Source organism: Microcaecilia unicolor, chromosome 2 (genome assembly GCF_901765095.1).
Source record: "Microcaecilia unicolor chromosome 2, aMicUni1.1, whole genome shotgun sequence".
Classification (NCBI taxonomy): domain Eukaryota; kingdom Metazoa; phylum Chordata; class Amphibia; order Gymnophiona; family Siphonopidae; genus Microcaecilia; species Microcaecilia unicolor.
The window spans coordinates 90,154,238-90,168,688 of record NC_044032.1 but is presented as its reverse complement, the minus strand read 5'-3'; the positions used below and the strand labels follow the sequence as shown (position 1 = coordinate 90,168,688).

Genomic DNA, 14,451 nt, shown 5'->3' with positions numbered 1-14,451 from the left:
AACAACACGAACCCTATATATAAATAGGCAGCACTACAATATTAACATAGGGACCTAGGACACCAATACACCTACTACTAGTTAAACTGAACAAGTAGGATGGCTACAGAGCTCTACACAGAAACTATAAGCAAACAGAATACCACACGGAATTCAAAAATGCGTGGGATAAACAAAGGAATCCTGTTCAGAAGGAATGGATCCTCAGAAGCTTAGGAGAGATTGGGTGGCAGTGCCAGTGATTGGAAGGTAGGGCTAGTGCTGGGCAGATTTCTACAGTCTGTGCTCTAAAAATGGCAAATACAAATCAAGGTCAGGTGTACATATAAAGTAGCACATTTGAGTTTATCTTGTTGCGCAGACTGGATGGACTTTACAGGTCTTTCTCTGCCGTCATCTACTATGTTACTATCAGGTTAATTTTAGAAAGAGGACGCCCATCTTTCGACACAAATCGGAAGATGGGCGTCCTTCACAAAAGGTCGCCCAAATCGGGATAATCAAAAGCCGATTTTGGGCGTCCCCAACTTCTTTCCGTCACGGGGATGACCAAAGTTCACGGGGGCGTGTCAGAGGCGTAGCGAAGGCGAGACTTGGGCGTGCCTAACACATGGGCGTCCTCGACCCATAATGGAAAAAAAGGTCATCCCTGACGAGCACTTGGACGACTTTACCTGGTCCTGTTTTTCTTACGACCAAGCCTCAAAAGGTGCCCGAACTGACCAGATGACCACCAGAGAGAATCGGGGATCACCTCCCCGTACTCCCCCAGTAGTCACTAACCCCCTCCCACCCTCAAAAACATCTTTAAAAATATTTTGTGCCAGCCTCTATGCCAACCTCAAATATCATACTCAGGTCCATCACAGCAGTATGCAGGTACCTGGATCAGTTTTAGTGGGTGCAGTGCACTTCAGGCAGACGGACCCAGGCCCATCCCCCTCCACCTGTTACATTTGTGGTGGTAAATGTGAGCCCTCCAAAACCCACCACAAACCCACTATACCCACATCTAGGTGTCCCCCCTTCACCCATAAGGGCTATGGTAGTGATGTACAGTTGTGGGTAGAGAGTATTTTTGGGAGGGGGAGGTTGGGGGGCTCAGCACACAAGATAAGTGAGCTATGCACCTGGAAGCAATTTATTTAGTCCACTGCAGTGCCCCCTAGGATGCCTGGTTGGTCTCCTGGCATACCAGGGGGACCAGTGCACTACGAATGCTGGTTCCTTCCATGACCAAAGGGCTTGCATTTGGTCGTTTCTGAGATGGGTCATCCTTGGTTTCCATTATCTCCAAAAATCAGAAATGACCAAGTCTTGGGACGAGGAAACAACAAGTCAAGCGGAAGATATTCAGAAGGACCAGACTGAAGTCACAGATGTTAACAGTCAAAAACGATGATTTATTAAGACCCTACACGGTCCGTGTTTCGGCCAAGAGGCCTTCTTCAGGGGTCTGGAAGTGCTCCTGAAAACGGATAGGAAGGATTTGAGCCATGGCGGAAAGCGGGAAGGGAGAATGGACCGGCAATAGCAGCTAACCCAGCCTCAATACCTCCCCAACTTAGAAGAACTGCGCAAGCGCACAGCCTCTCCGCATTCCGCTAGGGACGACCATCTCTAAGGACGATCTAAATTTCAAGATTTGGGCATCCCAGATGGTATTATTGAAACAAAAGATGGATGTCCATCTTGTTTCGATAATGCGGATTTCCTCGCCCCTCCACGTTTTGCGAGGAAGTCCTCAGCAAAACTTGGGCATACCTTTCAATTATGCCCCTCCATGACACACCTCGATGACACGTAAACATACAGACAGACCCTCAGCAAATACAGAACAAGGGATCACAAACTTGAAATACATATTTATTTTCAGCACTTGAAAACACTACAAGTGAGGGAACTATGCGGTTTACAATTTCTATTACAGAAATACATTTTAAATACAAATATGAAGACAAAAATTGAACTGGGAAGTCCAAGAAGTCAAACTAGGCATGTAGCATAACACAGGAGAAATTAAAAACAGAAATGCATTTCCAACAAAATACAAAGTCATGTGCAATGCACATTTCCCATAGCTAACATATTACACCTAATTTAAAATTCAAAACAAAACACTTTTTTCCTACTTTTGTTGCCTATGCATTTTTTCCCAGGCTTGTTGGTTTCAGTTTCTCTTTTCTGCTTTCATGTCTGTCTTTTGCTGTCTTTCTAGTGGATGCTGTCATTTGTGTTTTCTTCCTGTCTGCTTCCATTCCCTCAATACATCTGTCTGACATATGTCTTTTCTCTCTTTTCTGCCTACCCATTCAAATTTCACCCTCTCACTTTTCTGACCTCCACCTATATTTCACTTACCTATCAACTTTTTCATCTCCTCCTCTCACCCTCTAGCTCTTCTGTCTCACTCATTCCATGGCCTCCCATTCTATCTTCTTTTACTCACCTCCTATTACCCTCTGTACTCACCAACCTCTTCTTACTCATCTCCCCTGAGAACCCCGATGGTCTCTCCCACGTGGTTCTACCATATCAAGCATCTCCCCTCTCTCTTCATTCCTACACTCTTGGACATTTCTTCTCTCTTTCTGTACTCACACTTATAGACCACCTCCCTGCCCTGCCCACCCCTACAGTCCAGTGTTCCCTTGTCCTCTGTCCTTTCCCTCCACCCTTATGGTCCAGCAATTCCCTATCCTCTCTCTCTTCTCCTCCACCCCTATGGTCCAGAACTCCTTCTCCCCTCACTCCCCCTTCCTCTTTATGATCTAGCAATTCCCTGTCCCCTCTCCCTTTCCCTCCTCCCCTATGGTTCAGAACTCCATGTCCCTCCCCCCCCCCAAAAAAAAATGTGCAGCTTCAAGGAAGCAGCTCAGAGGGGAAGGCAGCTACACAAATCCGAATGCCCTGCTCCTTGCTGGGTTGTGTAGGTGGAAAACCAAGCACTGGAAGTGAAAGCCTCCTATTTACCGCCTAAACAACCAAGGAAGAAGTATGGCATCAGAATTTGTGTAGCTGCATCTCTCCCCTTCCCCTGCAATCCAGCACCTCTCTCTCATATTCATTTTTCTCTCCCCCCAGCCCCCACAATCTGATATGCCCCCACTCCCCTGGCCACATCCCTACAGTCTGGCATGTTCCTCTCCTAACCCCCCCAATCCACATCCTTCGTGGTCAGATATGTCCCCCTCTCCTCAGTTTCCAATCGCCACAGTCTGACATGTCAGACCATGGAGGGTGGGGAACATGTCTCTCCTTTCTCCCTATTTCCTCAGCCAAGATCTGGCATCTCTCCTGTCCCCCATTCATCCAGCATTTCTTCCTCTGCTTCTTCCATCTCCTCCCCATGGGCCAGCACCTCTCCCTTCCCCTCATCTCCTCTTCTCATAAGTCCAATACCTCTCCTTCCTTTCCCCTCAACCCCTGCTCTCCACAGTTTTATATGTCTCCTCTCTCCCCAAACCCACTCCCCCATTGTCTGACATGTCTCTCCTCTCTCACCTGTTCCCTCAATCAAGGTTTGGAATCTCTCATGTCCCCCTCCCCCACACATCTCCTCCCCATGGGTCCAGCACCTCTCTCTTTCCTTCCCGTAAGTCCAGTACCTATCCCCCGCCCTGCAAGTCTGGTTCTTCTTTGTCCTCCCTCAGCAACCCCCAGCCAGATTTCTTCACCGTGCTGTCTGAGCCGACCCAGTCCTTTCCTCTGCAGCATCCCGCTTGTGCGTAAACAGGAAGTTACATCAGAGGGGCTGGATGCTACAGAAGGAAGGACCCGGGTCGGCCCAGACAGCCTGTTGCCAATGCCACTGCTGACACTGGTGAAATAATTGGGTTTTTGTGGACGAGGAAATGCCAGACTCGGGGGGGAAGGGAAGGAACAGGTGCAAGATCTGCAGTGGTAGAGAAGAGAAAACAGGGCGGGAAAATACAAATAGGGGAAAAAAAAGTCGCTCTGTGTGCCTGCCCTGAAACACACCTCCTGGGTACTTACGACACTAGTTATCAACCACTGCTTTACAGTAGTCATGTCATGAGCCTATAAAGGCATGCAACAGTGTAAGGGTTTCAAAACTTAAGTAACTACGAAGTGACCTCAATCGGTGAAGCTTAAAAAAACCTGTTTCAGTAACTGATGAAATTTGAGAAGAAAGTTAGTTGAGTCTATTTATTTTATCATCAGGATGAAGAGAAATATTGAAAAAAGAGTAAGGGGCCAGCAGGAGTAAGACGTGACCAATAAGCCAACAAGCAGTCATTTTCTTCTGGGTTTAGCACTAACTCATTGTTTTTTAGTCTGTTGGCCACTTTCAACAGACAATTCTGTAAAGGAGATAAATCACAATTGTGGAAGGTAGTATAATGAATCAAAAAAAATACATATATATATATCATTATCATTATCATCAGAATAAAAATAGTCACTAATCTCTGAAGTTTGTATTATTGATGCTAAAGGACTGAGAAAAGATTAAACTGAATGGGGGACAGAATAGATCCTTGCAGGACACCTTGTGAAAGAGCTTAAATGGCTGAAGTATTTCCTGACACAACTTAAAAAGGAATGAAAACCAGGAGTAAACAGTACCAGTAATGCCAATGTCCTGGATCCGCTGTAATAAAAGCGAATGGTCAATCATATCAAAAGCAGCTGAAAGATCTAATGAAACCACTAAAGCAATGAAGCAGTCGTCTAACTTACTATATCTCACTTAAAAAAGTGACGTTAGAACAGTTTTGGTACTAAAACCAGGCAGCCAATAATAAAAAAAAAACAACTTTAATCCAAATGTGACTGAAGTTGAGTGAAAACTGTTTTCAATAACCTTGGTGATGAAAGAGAGATTAGAAATAGGGTGATAGCTGGAGGGGAGAGAAGGGTCCAATGCTGCCTTTTTCAGGATAGCATTGGACAAATAATAGCCATCTTTAGAGTGTCAGGTAAAACTGCCCTTCTGTTTTTAGCCTCCCTTGGTTTTCTGTTGGAAAAAGCTGGTCTGCAATCTTATCTGTGCAGACTATATTACCATTCTTATTCCCATTCCATCCTTATTGGAAAACTCAAGATCTATTATTTCTGTAAATATAAATATAGTTAAGGATTGGATGCAAAAGCATTTTCTAAAACTAAATTGTGGACAAGACTAAATTCTTATTGATACATAACTATAATCCTATGCAAGACAATTCTATTAGAATTCAGAATAAGGCATATAAACTTGACTCAGAAATTAGAATCCTCGTGATTCTTTTCGATGACATATCATTTTACAAAGGCACGCTAGCGTTTTTAGTGTGTGCTAGAAATAAGCACACGCTAAATGCTAGAGACACCCATATATTTCTATGGGTGTGTCAAGTACTAAAAACGATAGTTTGCCTTTGTAAAAGGACCCCTTAATGCTTACTTTAATTTGCTAATTTAAAAAAAAACCTTTACACTAGTGAGAAAGTTATGTTGGATATGCTAATACTTAAATGAATACTCTTTTTAACTTCTTGTCCAAAGTCTTATCTCAAATTGACTAATTTTATTTGATTTTTGTTTCTTGTCCTAACGCCATTTCAAAAAAGCTAAGAACTATTCAAAACACAAGATGTTAGACAGATCTTGTCTTACTTTATTTGAACTGCCTACATTGGCTTCCTTCTGAAAGTAGAGTGTTGTTTACATTTTATTGTTTCCTATTTAAAGTCCAGCATGTTTATATGTATAATCTATTCTGCTTCTCTCAGAATATCAATTATTCTTTACGTGATACCCACTATTTTAGTTTTCCAGTTCTAAAGGTAAGTCATCAAAGGGATTGACAACTTTGTCATATGCATATCAAGCTGCAAAATTTTGGATAGAACTTTCTATTTTGATTAGATCTATATACAATTACAAAATCTTCAGGAAACAATTAAAAACTTTCTTATTTAATAAGGCTAACTTTTTGCACCCTTGAATCACTACTATGTTTATTTTACAATTTATATTGTAACTTTTTGGACAATTGTTTAGCTTTTCTTTATTGCAATCCCTGCTTTAATTATTTGTTTGTTGTTTTTCTTTACTGTGATTTGCGTTGAACTTCTTGAGGTATATGCAAAATACAAGAAATATTGCTATGATGCGAACATGAGAACACAGCCACACTGGGTCAGACCAATGGTCCATCTAGCCCAGTATCCTGCTTCCAGCAGTGGCCAATCCAGGTCACAAGTACCTGACAGAAACCCAAATAGTAGCAACATTCCATGCTACCAATCCTGAGGCAAGCAGTGGCTTCCCCCATGTCCATCTTAACAGACTATGGATTTTTCCTCCAGGAACTTGTCCAAACTTTTTTAAAACCCAAATACGCTAACCACAGTTGCCACATCCTCCGGAAACAAGTTCCAGAGCTTAACTATTCTTTGAGTGAAAAAAGTATTTCCATGCAATTTCGTTGAGGGTCCCCTTACCTTTGTATTTTTAAATGAGTGAAAAATCAGTTCACCTCCACTGGCTCCACACCACTCAGGATTTTGTAGATCTCAATCATATCCCCTTCTCAGCCATCTCTTGTGTAAATTCCTCATATGGGAGGAGTTCCATCCCCTCAATCATTTTGGTTGTTGTTCTTGGAACCTTTTCTAATTCAACTATATCTTTTTTGAGATATGGTGACCAGAATTTAACACAATACTCAAGGTGAAGTTGAACAATGGAACGATAGAGACATTATAGTAGTCTTGCTCTTATTTTGTATCCCTTTCCAAATAATTCCTAGCATCCTGTTTGCTTTTCTGGCCACCACCACCACCACCACCACCACACTGGGTTATACTAAACTATGTTTTACAAACTGATGAACTATGGTTAGCAGGCCCAAATGAGAAATTTAAGCCAATGGAAAAATATGGGGTCATGACTACAAGAAGTGATGCTCATACCTGACCAGACTGAGAAAGTGCATCTAGGATGCGATATTAAAATTGTCAAATACAGAACTGGGAACTAAAGGTACTAATTCTGAACCAGAAGTAATTTATGGAACAGTGGATTTTGAAGATTCAACCTTTTAGATGAAATACTGAGCTAAGACATCAGCTGAGGAAATTGAGGGGGAATCTTTACAGGAAGGAGAGTTGACAAGAGCAGTAAAGACATGAAACAGTTGTCTGTTAGAACTGGAAGCAATCTGGATCTGTTTAGAATAATATGTACTTTTGGCTTTCTTTAACTGGAGAGAATAGAGCCGCTGCTGAATTTTGCACGTCTGAAGGAGGTCAGGAGTTCTATGTGCCTTACCTGGTGCTTCAAAACACCAAGACTACAGCGATACCAGAGTTTGTGGTTAGAGTTGAAAAATGATATAATAAAGGAGAGCAAGATCATCTAATTTTGAGCGCAGGAGTTAATTCTATAATTAACTGAGCTGCTAGAAGTAAGGAAGAAAAATTTGAGAAAAGTTCTGAAAAGGAAGAGGGAGAAGCAGGATCAAATTGAGGCAATTCTTCCCCATTTCCCTCTCTAAGTTCCCCCCAACTGCTCCTACCATACATGTACCCCATTATACCACAATATCACTTTGTATTCATTAATACCATGTATTTGTTCAGACCGTAATCGGCTAACGCCGTTAACGGTTATATGTAAGCCACATCGAGCCTGCAAAGGGTGGGAAAATGTGGGATACAAATGTAGCAAATAATAATAATAATTTTCTAGTCCAAAAACCAGGTGATGTTTTGTGGCAGAAACTAAAGGGAATAAGGAAGAAAACAGCACCGTGATCTGTCTATGATAATGGGATACTTCCTAAACACTCTATGCAATGAATATCATACAGTGGACTTTTATAGGTAAACTTTGTTTTTGAGAATTAACTACAAGCCAATACTAAAAGGCAAACATCTTTTTTGAAGGAAAGAACCTCTCAGTGTGTACCCTTTGGTGCCTTATTTCCAGCAACCCTGAAAGGCCAAATCCATCTTGGATTCCCCAACATACTACTTAAAATAGAATGAATGAATTAATGGAAAACATTGCAACTTTTTGACAATCCAGCAATTTGAATATCCCATAGTAATGTGCAATTATATTGATTATAATAATCAACTCACATACATACCTGGCAAATTCAACTTTACACAGCTTGGCTGGCTATCCCTTCCCACAGGACATTTATAAACATCACCTGTCCTTTTCTTTGGTTGTCCAACTAAGGGAGATCCAATAAGAACCCTAAAATGAAACAAGAAATGTGTTTCATAATGGAATAGGAAATAATGTAATGATTACTATTATTTTCTGGGTTTTTCCTCTCCAAGTTCTCAGAAAGAAATATAGGAGAGGAAGAGGTAGGAGACTATACACTAAACAAATTCATAAATTTTTACAAGGAGTCCTATTAACTTGTTTATGGGTAGTAGTGATACACAAAGGCTTCCATACAGTGCTGAGAAAACATTAATGAACAACAAGCATAATAAGAACAAGTTCTTACCATGCTATTCTTGTTTAATTGAAACTAATTTTCTTATGGAATAAAAATTGTCTAATTTACATTAAACATTCTTTTCCATTTCTTGAAACAAAAATAATATACAAAAGTGGAAAAATAAAATTAATTCATAGAACAGGTGTGAAACAGTAGGTGAACTCTTAGATCCCCCACAAACAATTAACTAATTAGAATTAGGGCCACAGAATTAATATACCACCTTTCTGTGCTACAACCAAAGTAGTTTATATTTACAATGTGAAGGTATTTACTCTGCTCCTAGTGGATTCACAATATGTGTTTTTTTGTACCTGGGACAATGTAGGGCAAAGTGACTACCCAGAATCATAAGTGCAGCAGTGGGAATCAAACCCAGTTCCCCAGGTTCTCAGTCCACTGCACTAATCATTAGGATATTCAGAGTAAACCCTGCAGTGTAAATTCATGCCTGAACTTGGGTATCCTGTTCCATATAAGCGTCCAACACATTTTGATTTAGTGGTAACTCATCATACCATGATCTAAAGATAATTCAGATGATCTATGAAAAAGTGTAAAAACATAAGAATAACCATACTAGTTCAAACTAATGGTCCATCTAACCCAGTATCCTGTTTCCAACAGTGACCAATCTAGGTCACAAGTACCTGGCAGAAACCCAAATAGTAACACAAAACCAAAACAGGGGAAAAACTATAATAAGCTAGAGTAGCATATGAATGAACAAAATAAGGAAGTTTTCATAAGACAAACTTTGAAATTTGGGCTATTGGATCTCTTATCTTGTTATGCTAAGCTATTTCAAATCCTGATCCTGCTTGGCGCTACCAATCACTTGCATTTGACGTCCTGTTGAATATAAGGAAAAGCTAAATAGGTTAGGGTTCTTCAGCTTGGAAAAGAGAAGGCTAAGGCACCCTTAGATGAACACTGCACCACCATGGGACACAGGTTTGATCAAGTTTGTGGTTCTGGAACAATTAGTCCCACCGCTCAGAGAAGGTGATTTAAATGCACTGCTATGTAATAAAGGATGCCAGTGGATTTTTTTTTACAGACCATGACACCCTGAGGTTTGAATCGCATTGGAGAATTTTGATGCTTTTACTTCATTTCAGTTTTTTATTCATTTATTGGATGTACCACTTTGGACTCGCAACGGGTCAGGTGATTAATCTGTCATCAGTATGGCGGGTCTTATTAAACCAGCGTCGTTTCATAATGTCGTCCACGGCTTTCAGTCTTGCATGGAGTTGGTTGAATTTTCGAGGTAAACTGAGATAATTTAATTTTATATATATATATATATATATATATACAGTGGGGGAAATAAGTATTTGATCCCTTGCTGATTTTGTAAGTTTGCCCACTGACAAAGACATGAGCAGCCCATAATTGAAGGGTAGGTTATTGGTAACAGTGAGAGATAGCACATCACAAATTAAATCCGGAAAATCACATTGTGGAAAGTATATGAATTTATTTGCATTCTGCAGAGGGAAATAAGTATTTGATCCCCCACCAACCAGTAAGAGATCTGGCCCCTACAGACCAGGTAGATGCTCCAAATCAACTCGTTACCTGCATGACAGACAGCTGTCGGCAATGGTCACCTGTATGAAAGACACCTGTCCACAGACTCAGTGAATCAGTCAGACTCTAACCTCTACAAAATGGCCAAGAGCAAGGAGCTGTCTAAGGATGTCAGGGACAAGATCATACACCTGCACAAGGCTGGAATGGGCTACAAAACCATCAGTAAGACGCTGGGCGAGAAGGAGACAACTGTTGGTGCCATAGTAAGAAATGGAAGAAGTACAAATGACTGTCAATCGACAAAGATCTGGGGCTCCACGCAAAATCTCACCTCGTGGGGTATCCTTGATCATGAGGAAGGTTAGAAATCAGCCTACAACTACAAGGGGGGAACTTGTCAATGATCTCAAGGCAGCTGGGACCACTGTCACCACGAAAACCATTGGTAACACATTACGACATAACGGATTGCAATCCTGCAGTGCCCGCAAGGTCCCCCTGCTCCGGAAGGCACATGTGACGGCCCGTCTGAAGTTTGCCAGTGAACACCTGGATGATGCCGAGAGTGATTGGGAGAAGGTGCTGTGGTCAGATGAGACAAAAATTGAGCTCTTTGGCATGAACTCAACTCGCCGTGTTTGGAGGAAGAGAAATGCTGCCTATGACCCAAAGAACACCGTCCCCACTGTCAAGCATGGAGGTGGAAATGTTATGTTTTGGGGGTGTTTCTCTGCTAAGGGCACAGGACTACTTCACCGCATCAATGGGAGAATGGATGGGGCCATGTACCGTACAATTCTGAGTGACAACCTCCTTCCCTCCGCCAGGGCCTTAAAAATGGGTCGTGGCTGGGTCTTCCAGCACGACAATGACCCAAAACATACAGCCAAGGCAACAAAGGAGTGGCTCAGGAAGAAGCACATTAGGGTCATGGAGTGGCCTAGCCAGTCACCAGACCTTAATCCCATTGAAAACTTATGGAGGGAGCTGAAGCTGCGAGTTGCCAAGCGACAGCCCAGAACTCTTAATGATTTAGAGATGATCTGCAAAGAGGAGTGGACCAAAATTCCTCCTGACATGTGTGCAAACCTCATCATCAACTACAGAAGACGTCTGACCGCTGTGCTTGCCAACAAGGGTTTTGCCACCAAGTATTAGGTCTTGTTTGCCAGAGGGATTAAATACTTATTTCCCTCTGCAGAATGCAAATAAATTCATATACTTTCCACAATGTGATTTTCCGGATTTAATTTGTGATGTGCTATCTCTCACTGTTACCAATAACCTACCCTTCAATTATGGGCTGCTCATGTCTTTGTCAGTGGGCAAACTTACAAAATCAGCAAGGGATCAAATACTTATTTCCCCCACTGTATATATATATATATATATATTCAAGACAACCGTTTTTTATCAAATCTAATACAAACTTTATTATTTCAAAAAAACTTTTTTATAGCACGTTCAATAAAACGGATCACATGCACACTCAATCTTACATTCATTCACATCAATTTAATACAATAAATCTTTAAAACATCTTATATTATTACAAATATTGGATCATCGCACATAAACTGGACCTTCTTTTATCACTATCTTGACATGCCCTATCTCATATCTTATCTATTGTCCCATATTAGTCTTGGATAGTATAGATATTGTCCATCATTACTGATTTTCCACCAGTTGTCATAAGGATTATCTTTCTCTATACTGGGACACCAGGGCACTTCTCACTTCGTCAAAACTTGTTATAGGTCCAGTAGAAATGTCCATAAAGTTTTCTTTAGCCTGAGACTTTTCCAGACTGTAGAATGAAACATAGAACCCGACACAATTGTGTTTCACCAGCTATGGCGTCTTCCAGGGTTGTTCATTCATCCTACAAATATAATGTGCATGATATTCAATCCTACCTACATTTTTCACACATTATTGAAACATCAAAACTTTGAATTTATCAATCGCTCTTACCGGCTTCCGATAGTAGCTAGGAACACACCTTTGCTAGCAGCATGGAAGGCAAAAAAACGCCCGCACATGTGTACCAGCGGTCAAGATTCCCAGTGGTTATATCAAATGTTTAGCCTATCAATTTCACGGTTAAGTCCACCAGGACCTACCGTATTCCACTGATGAATCAGATGTTGCTCTTTTTTCAATAAACTAGAAGAGAGATTACCTCCTCTTTCTAATTTAACCTGATTTAGGACCACAAACTTTAAATCTCTAAGCAAATGTTGAGCAGTCATCCAATGAGGCATGAGCAGAGCTTCCTTACGCTCTGTTCTAATACAACTTAAGTGTTGAGCGATTCTACATTTGATCTTCTGAGTAGTCATACCTATGTACCACAGCTTACAAGGGCATACAATCCCATATATACAACCGGTAGAGTTACAATCAGTACGAGATCTTAACCTATACTTCTTCCCAGTATGGGGAATAGTAACCTCCTGAACTTCCAGAGCATATTGGCAGTAAATGCAATGATTACATTTAAAATGTCCTGTTTCTATTGCTTCATGATCAATTTTTTATTATTTTTATTTAAATATTCTCCCAAATTCCTCCCTCGAGTAAATGCAAACCTGGGGGTAAATTTAAATACTTCATGAATAGACAAAATTGTCCAATGGCGTTGAAGAATCTGAATTATCTTATGGGCCATCTTAGTATACGGTAAAACACAGGTTAAAACCTGATCTGAACTTTGAACATTTTCACTTGTCTGCCATTCAGTATGAAAATTAAAGGCACGTTTTGCCGCTTTTTTAAATATCTTTCTAGGGTAACATCTAGATTGAAATCTATCAATCATGTTTTCTGCTTGTTTGCAATAGTCGTTTCTAGAACTACAGAGTCTTCGTGCTCTACGCAATTGACTACTAGGTATACTATTTCTCAAAGGGGTGGGATGGTGGCTACGGTAGTGAAGAATGGTGTTACGATCAGTATTTTTACGATATAATTTAGTATTGAATTTGATGCCTGACCAAGAAATATTGACAGTTTATTTCCTGATGTCCAATATGATACTCAAATTTTATATGTTCACTCACAGAATTCAAATATTGCATGAAATTATACAGAGATTCATTGTTGTCATCCCAAATTAACAAAATGTCATCGATGTATCTATACCATCATATGACTCCATGAAAATACTCTGATGTATATACAAATTGTTTTTCAAAATAATCCATATAAAGATATGCTATGGTAGGCGCTACCGTAGCCCCCATCGCCACCCCCTTGATCTGATGAAAAAACTGTGACTGGAATTTAAAATAGTTCTTATACAGGACTTGTTCAGCCATTTCTCCTAACAACTGCATTTTCAACGCTGACATAGATAAAGTGTCCAGCAATTGATGTACTAAATGAACAGCATCACGTTGGGGGATGTTAGTATAAAGGGCTGTCACATCAAGGGTGACCAAACAAATTTTTTGATTATCGTCAATACTTACTGACTAACATCTGCAATAAATGAACAGAGTCTCTAACATAAGACTTAATATTATGAAGACACGGGCATAGATGAAAATCTAGGAACTGGGCTAAAGGTTCAAACAGTGAATCAATACTGGAGACTATGGGACGTCCTGGAGGGTTCTCTAGATTTTTATGAATTTTCGGGGTAAAGTATATGATCGGAATTTTAGGGTGTTCCTTAAACAAATACCGAAACTCTTGGATGGTAATGACCCCCTCATTTGAAGCTTGTTTTAGCATCTTATAAACCTGTTGTTGGAACTCCCAAGTAGGGTCACCTACTATTTGCTGATAAAAATTCTTGTCCATCGGCTGACGATATGCTTCAGCATTATATTTATGAACAATATATAATGTTGAGTGGCAGAAGTGTAAGAGTTTTGAATTTTAAGTGGCTTTGTTGTTCATTTTTAGATGGTTCTGATGACTAGCAAAGACGCCTGAAGCAGGTCTGAGGGACCGAAATTGCCATTAATGTGCTTCAGTAGGTGTCGGATGTCTTAAGATCTACAGCGCTATGACTGCTCATGCAGCTAAGTAGTCACATTTTTTATTTACTGTGTTTCTTAATGAGAATATTTTCAAGAAAATGTATTCAGTATACTACTCTATTAGTCTACAACAGTGATAAGAATAAAGTATTCAACAGGAAGTCAGATGCAAGTGATTGATAACGCAAAGCAGGAACAGAATTTGAAATGGCTTAGTGATATAAAAGATTAATAGCATGATTTTCAAAGTGTATCTAATGCACTCGCTTCCTTATTGTGTTCATTCATATGCCATGGTAGCTTGGCTCTCTTTTTTCTTATTGTAGAAACCCAAATAACAGCAACATTCCAATCCCATGGCAAAAAGTGGTTTCCCTATGTCTGTCTCTAGCAGACTATGGACCTTTCCCCCAGGAACTCATCCAAATCTTTTTTTTTAGACCCAGG

At 40.4% G+C, this 14,451-nt stretch overlaps 1 protein-coding gene across 1 annotated transcript in view; it reads right to left on the bottom strand.

The window, feature by feature from the left end:
* The window catches only part of ITGA1 (integrin subunit alpha 1), a 409,880-nt gene that overhangs the window by 274,125 nt on the left and 121,304 nt on the right, over window positions 1-14,451 (bottom strand). The window contains 1 exon segment of the mRNA XM_030193116.1: window positions 8,105-8,217. Coding sequence (XP_030048976.1) covers window positions 8,105-8,217 — 113 coding nt within the window.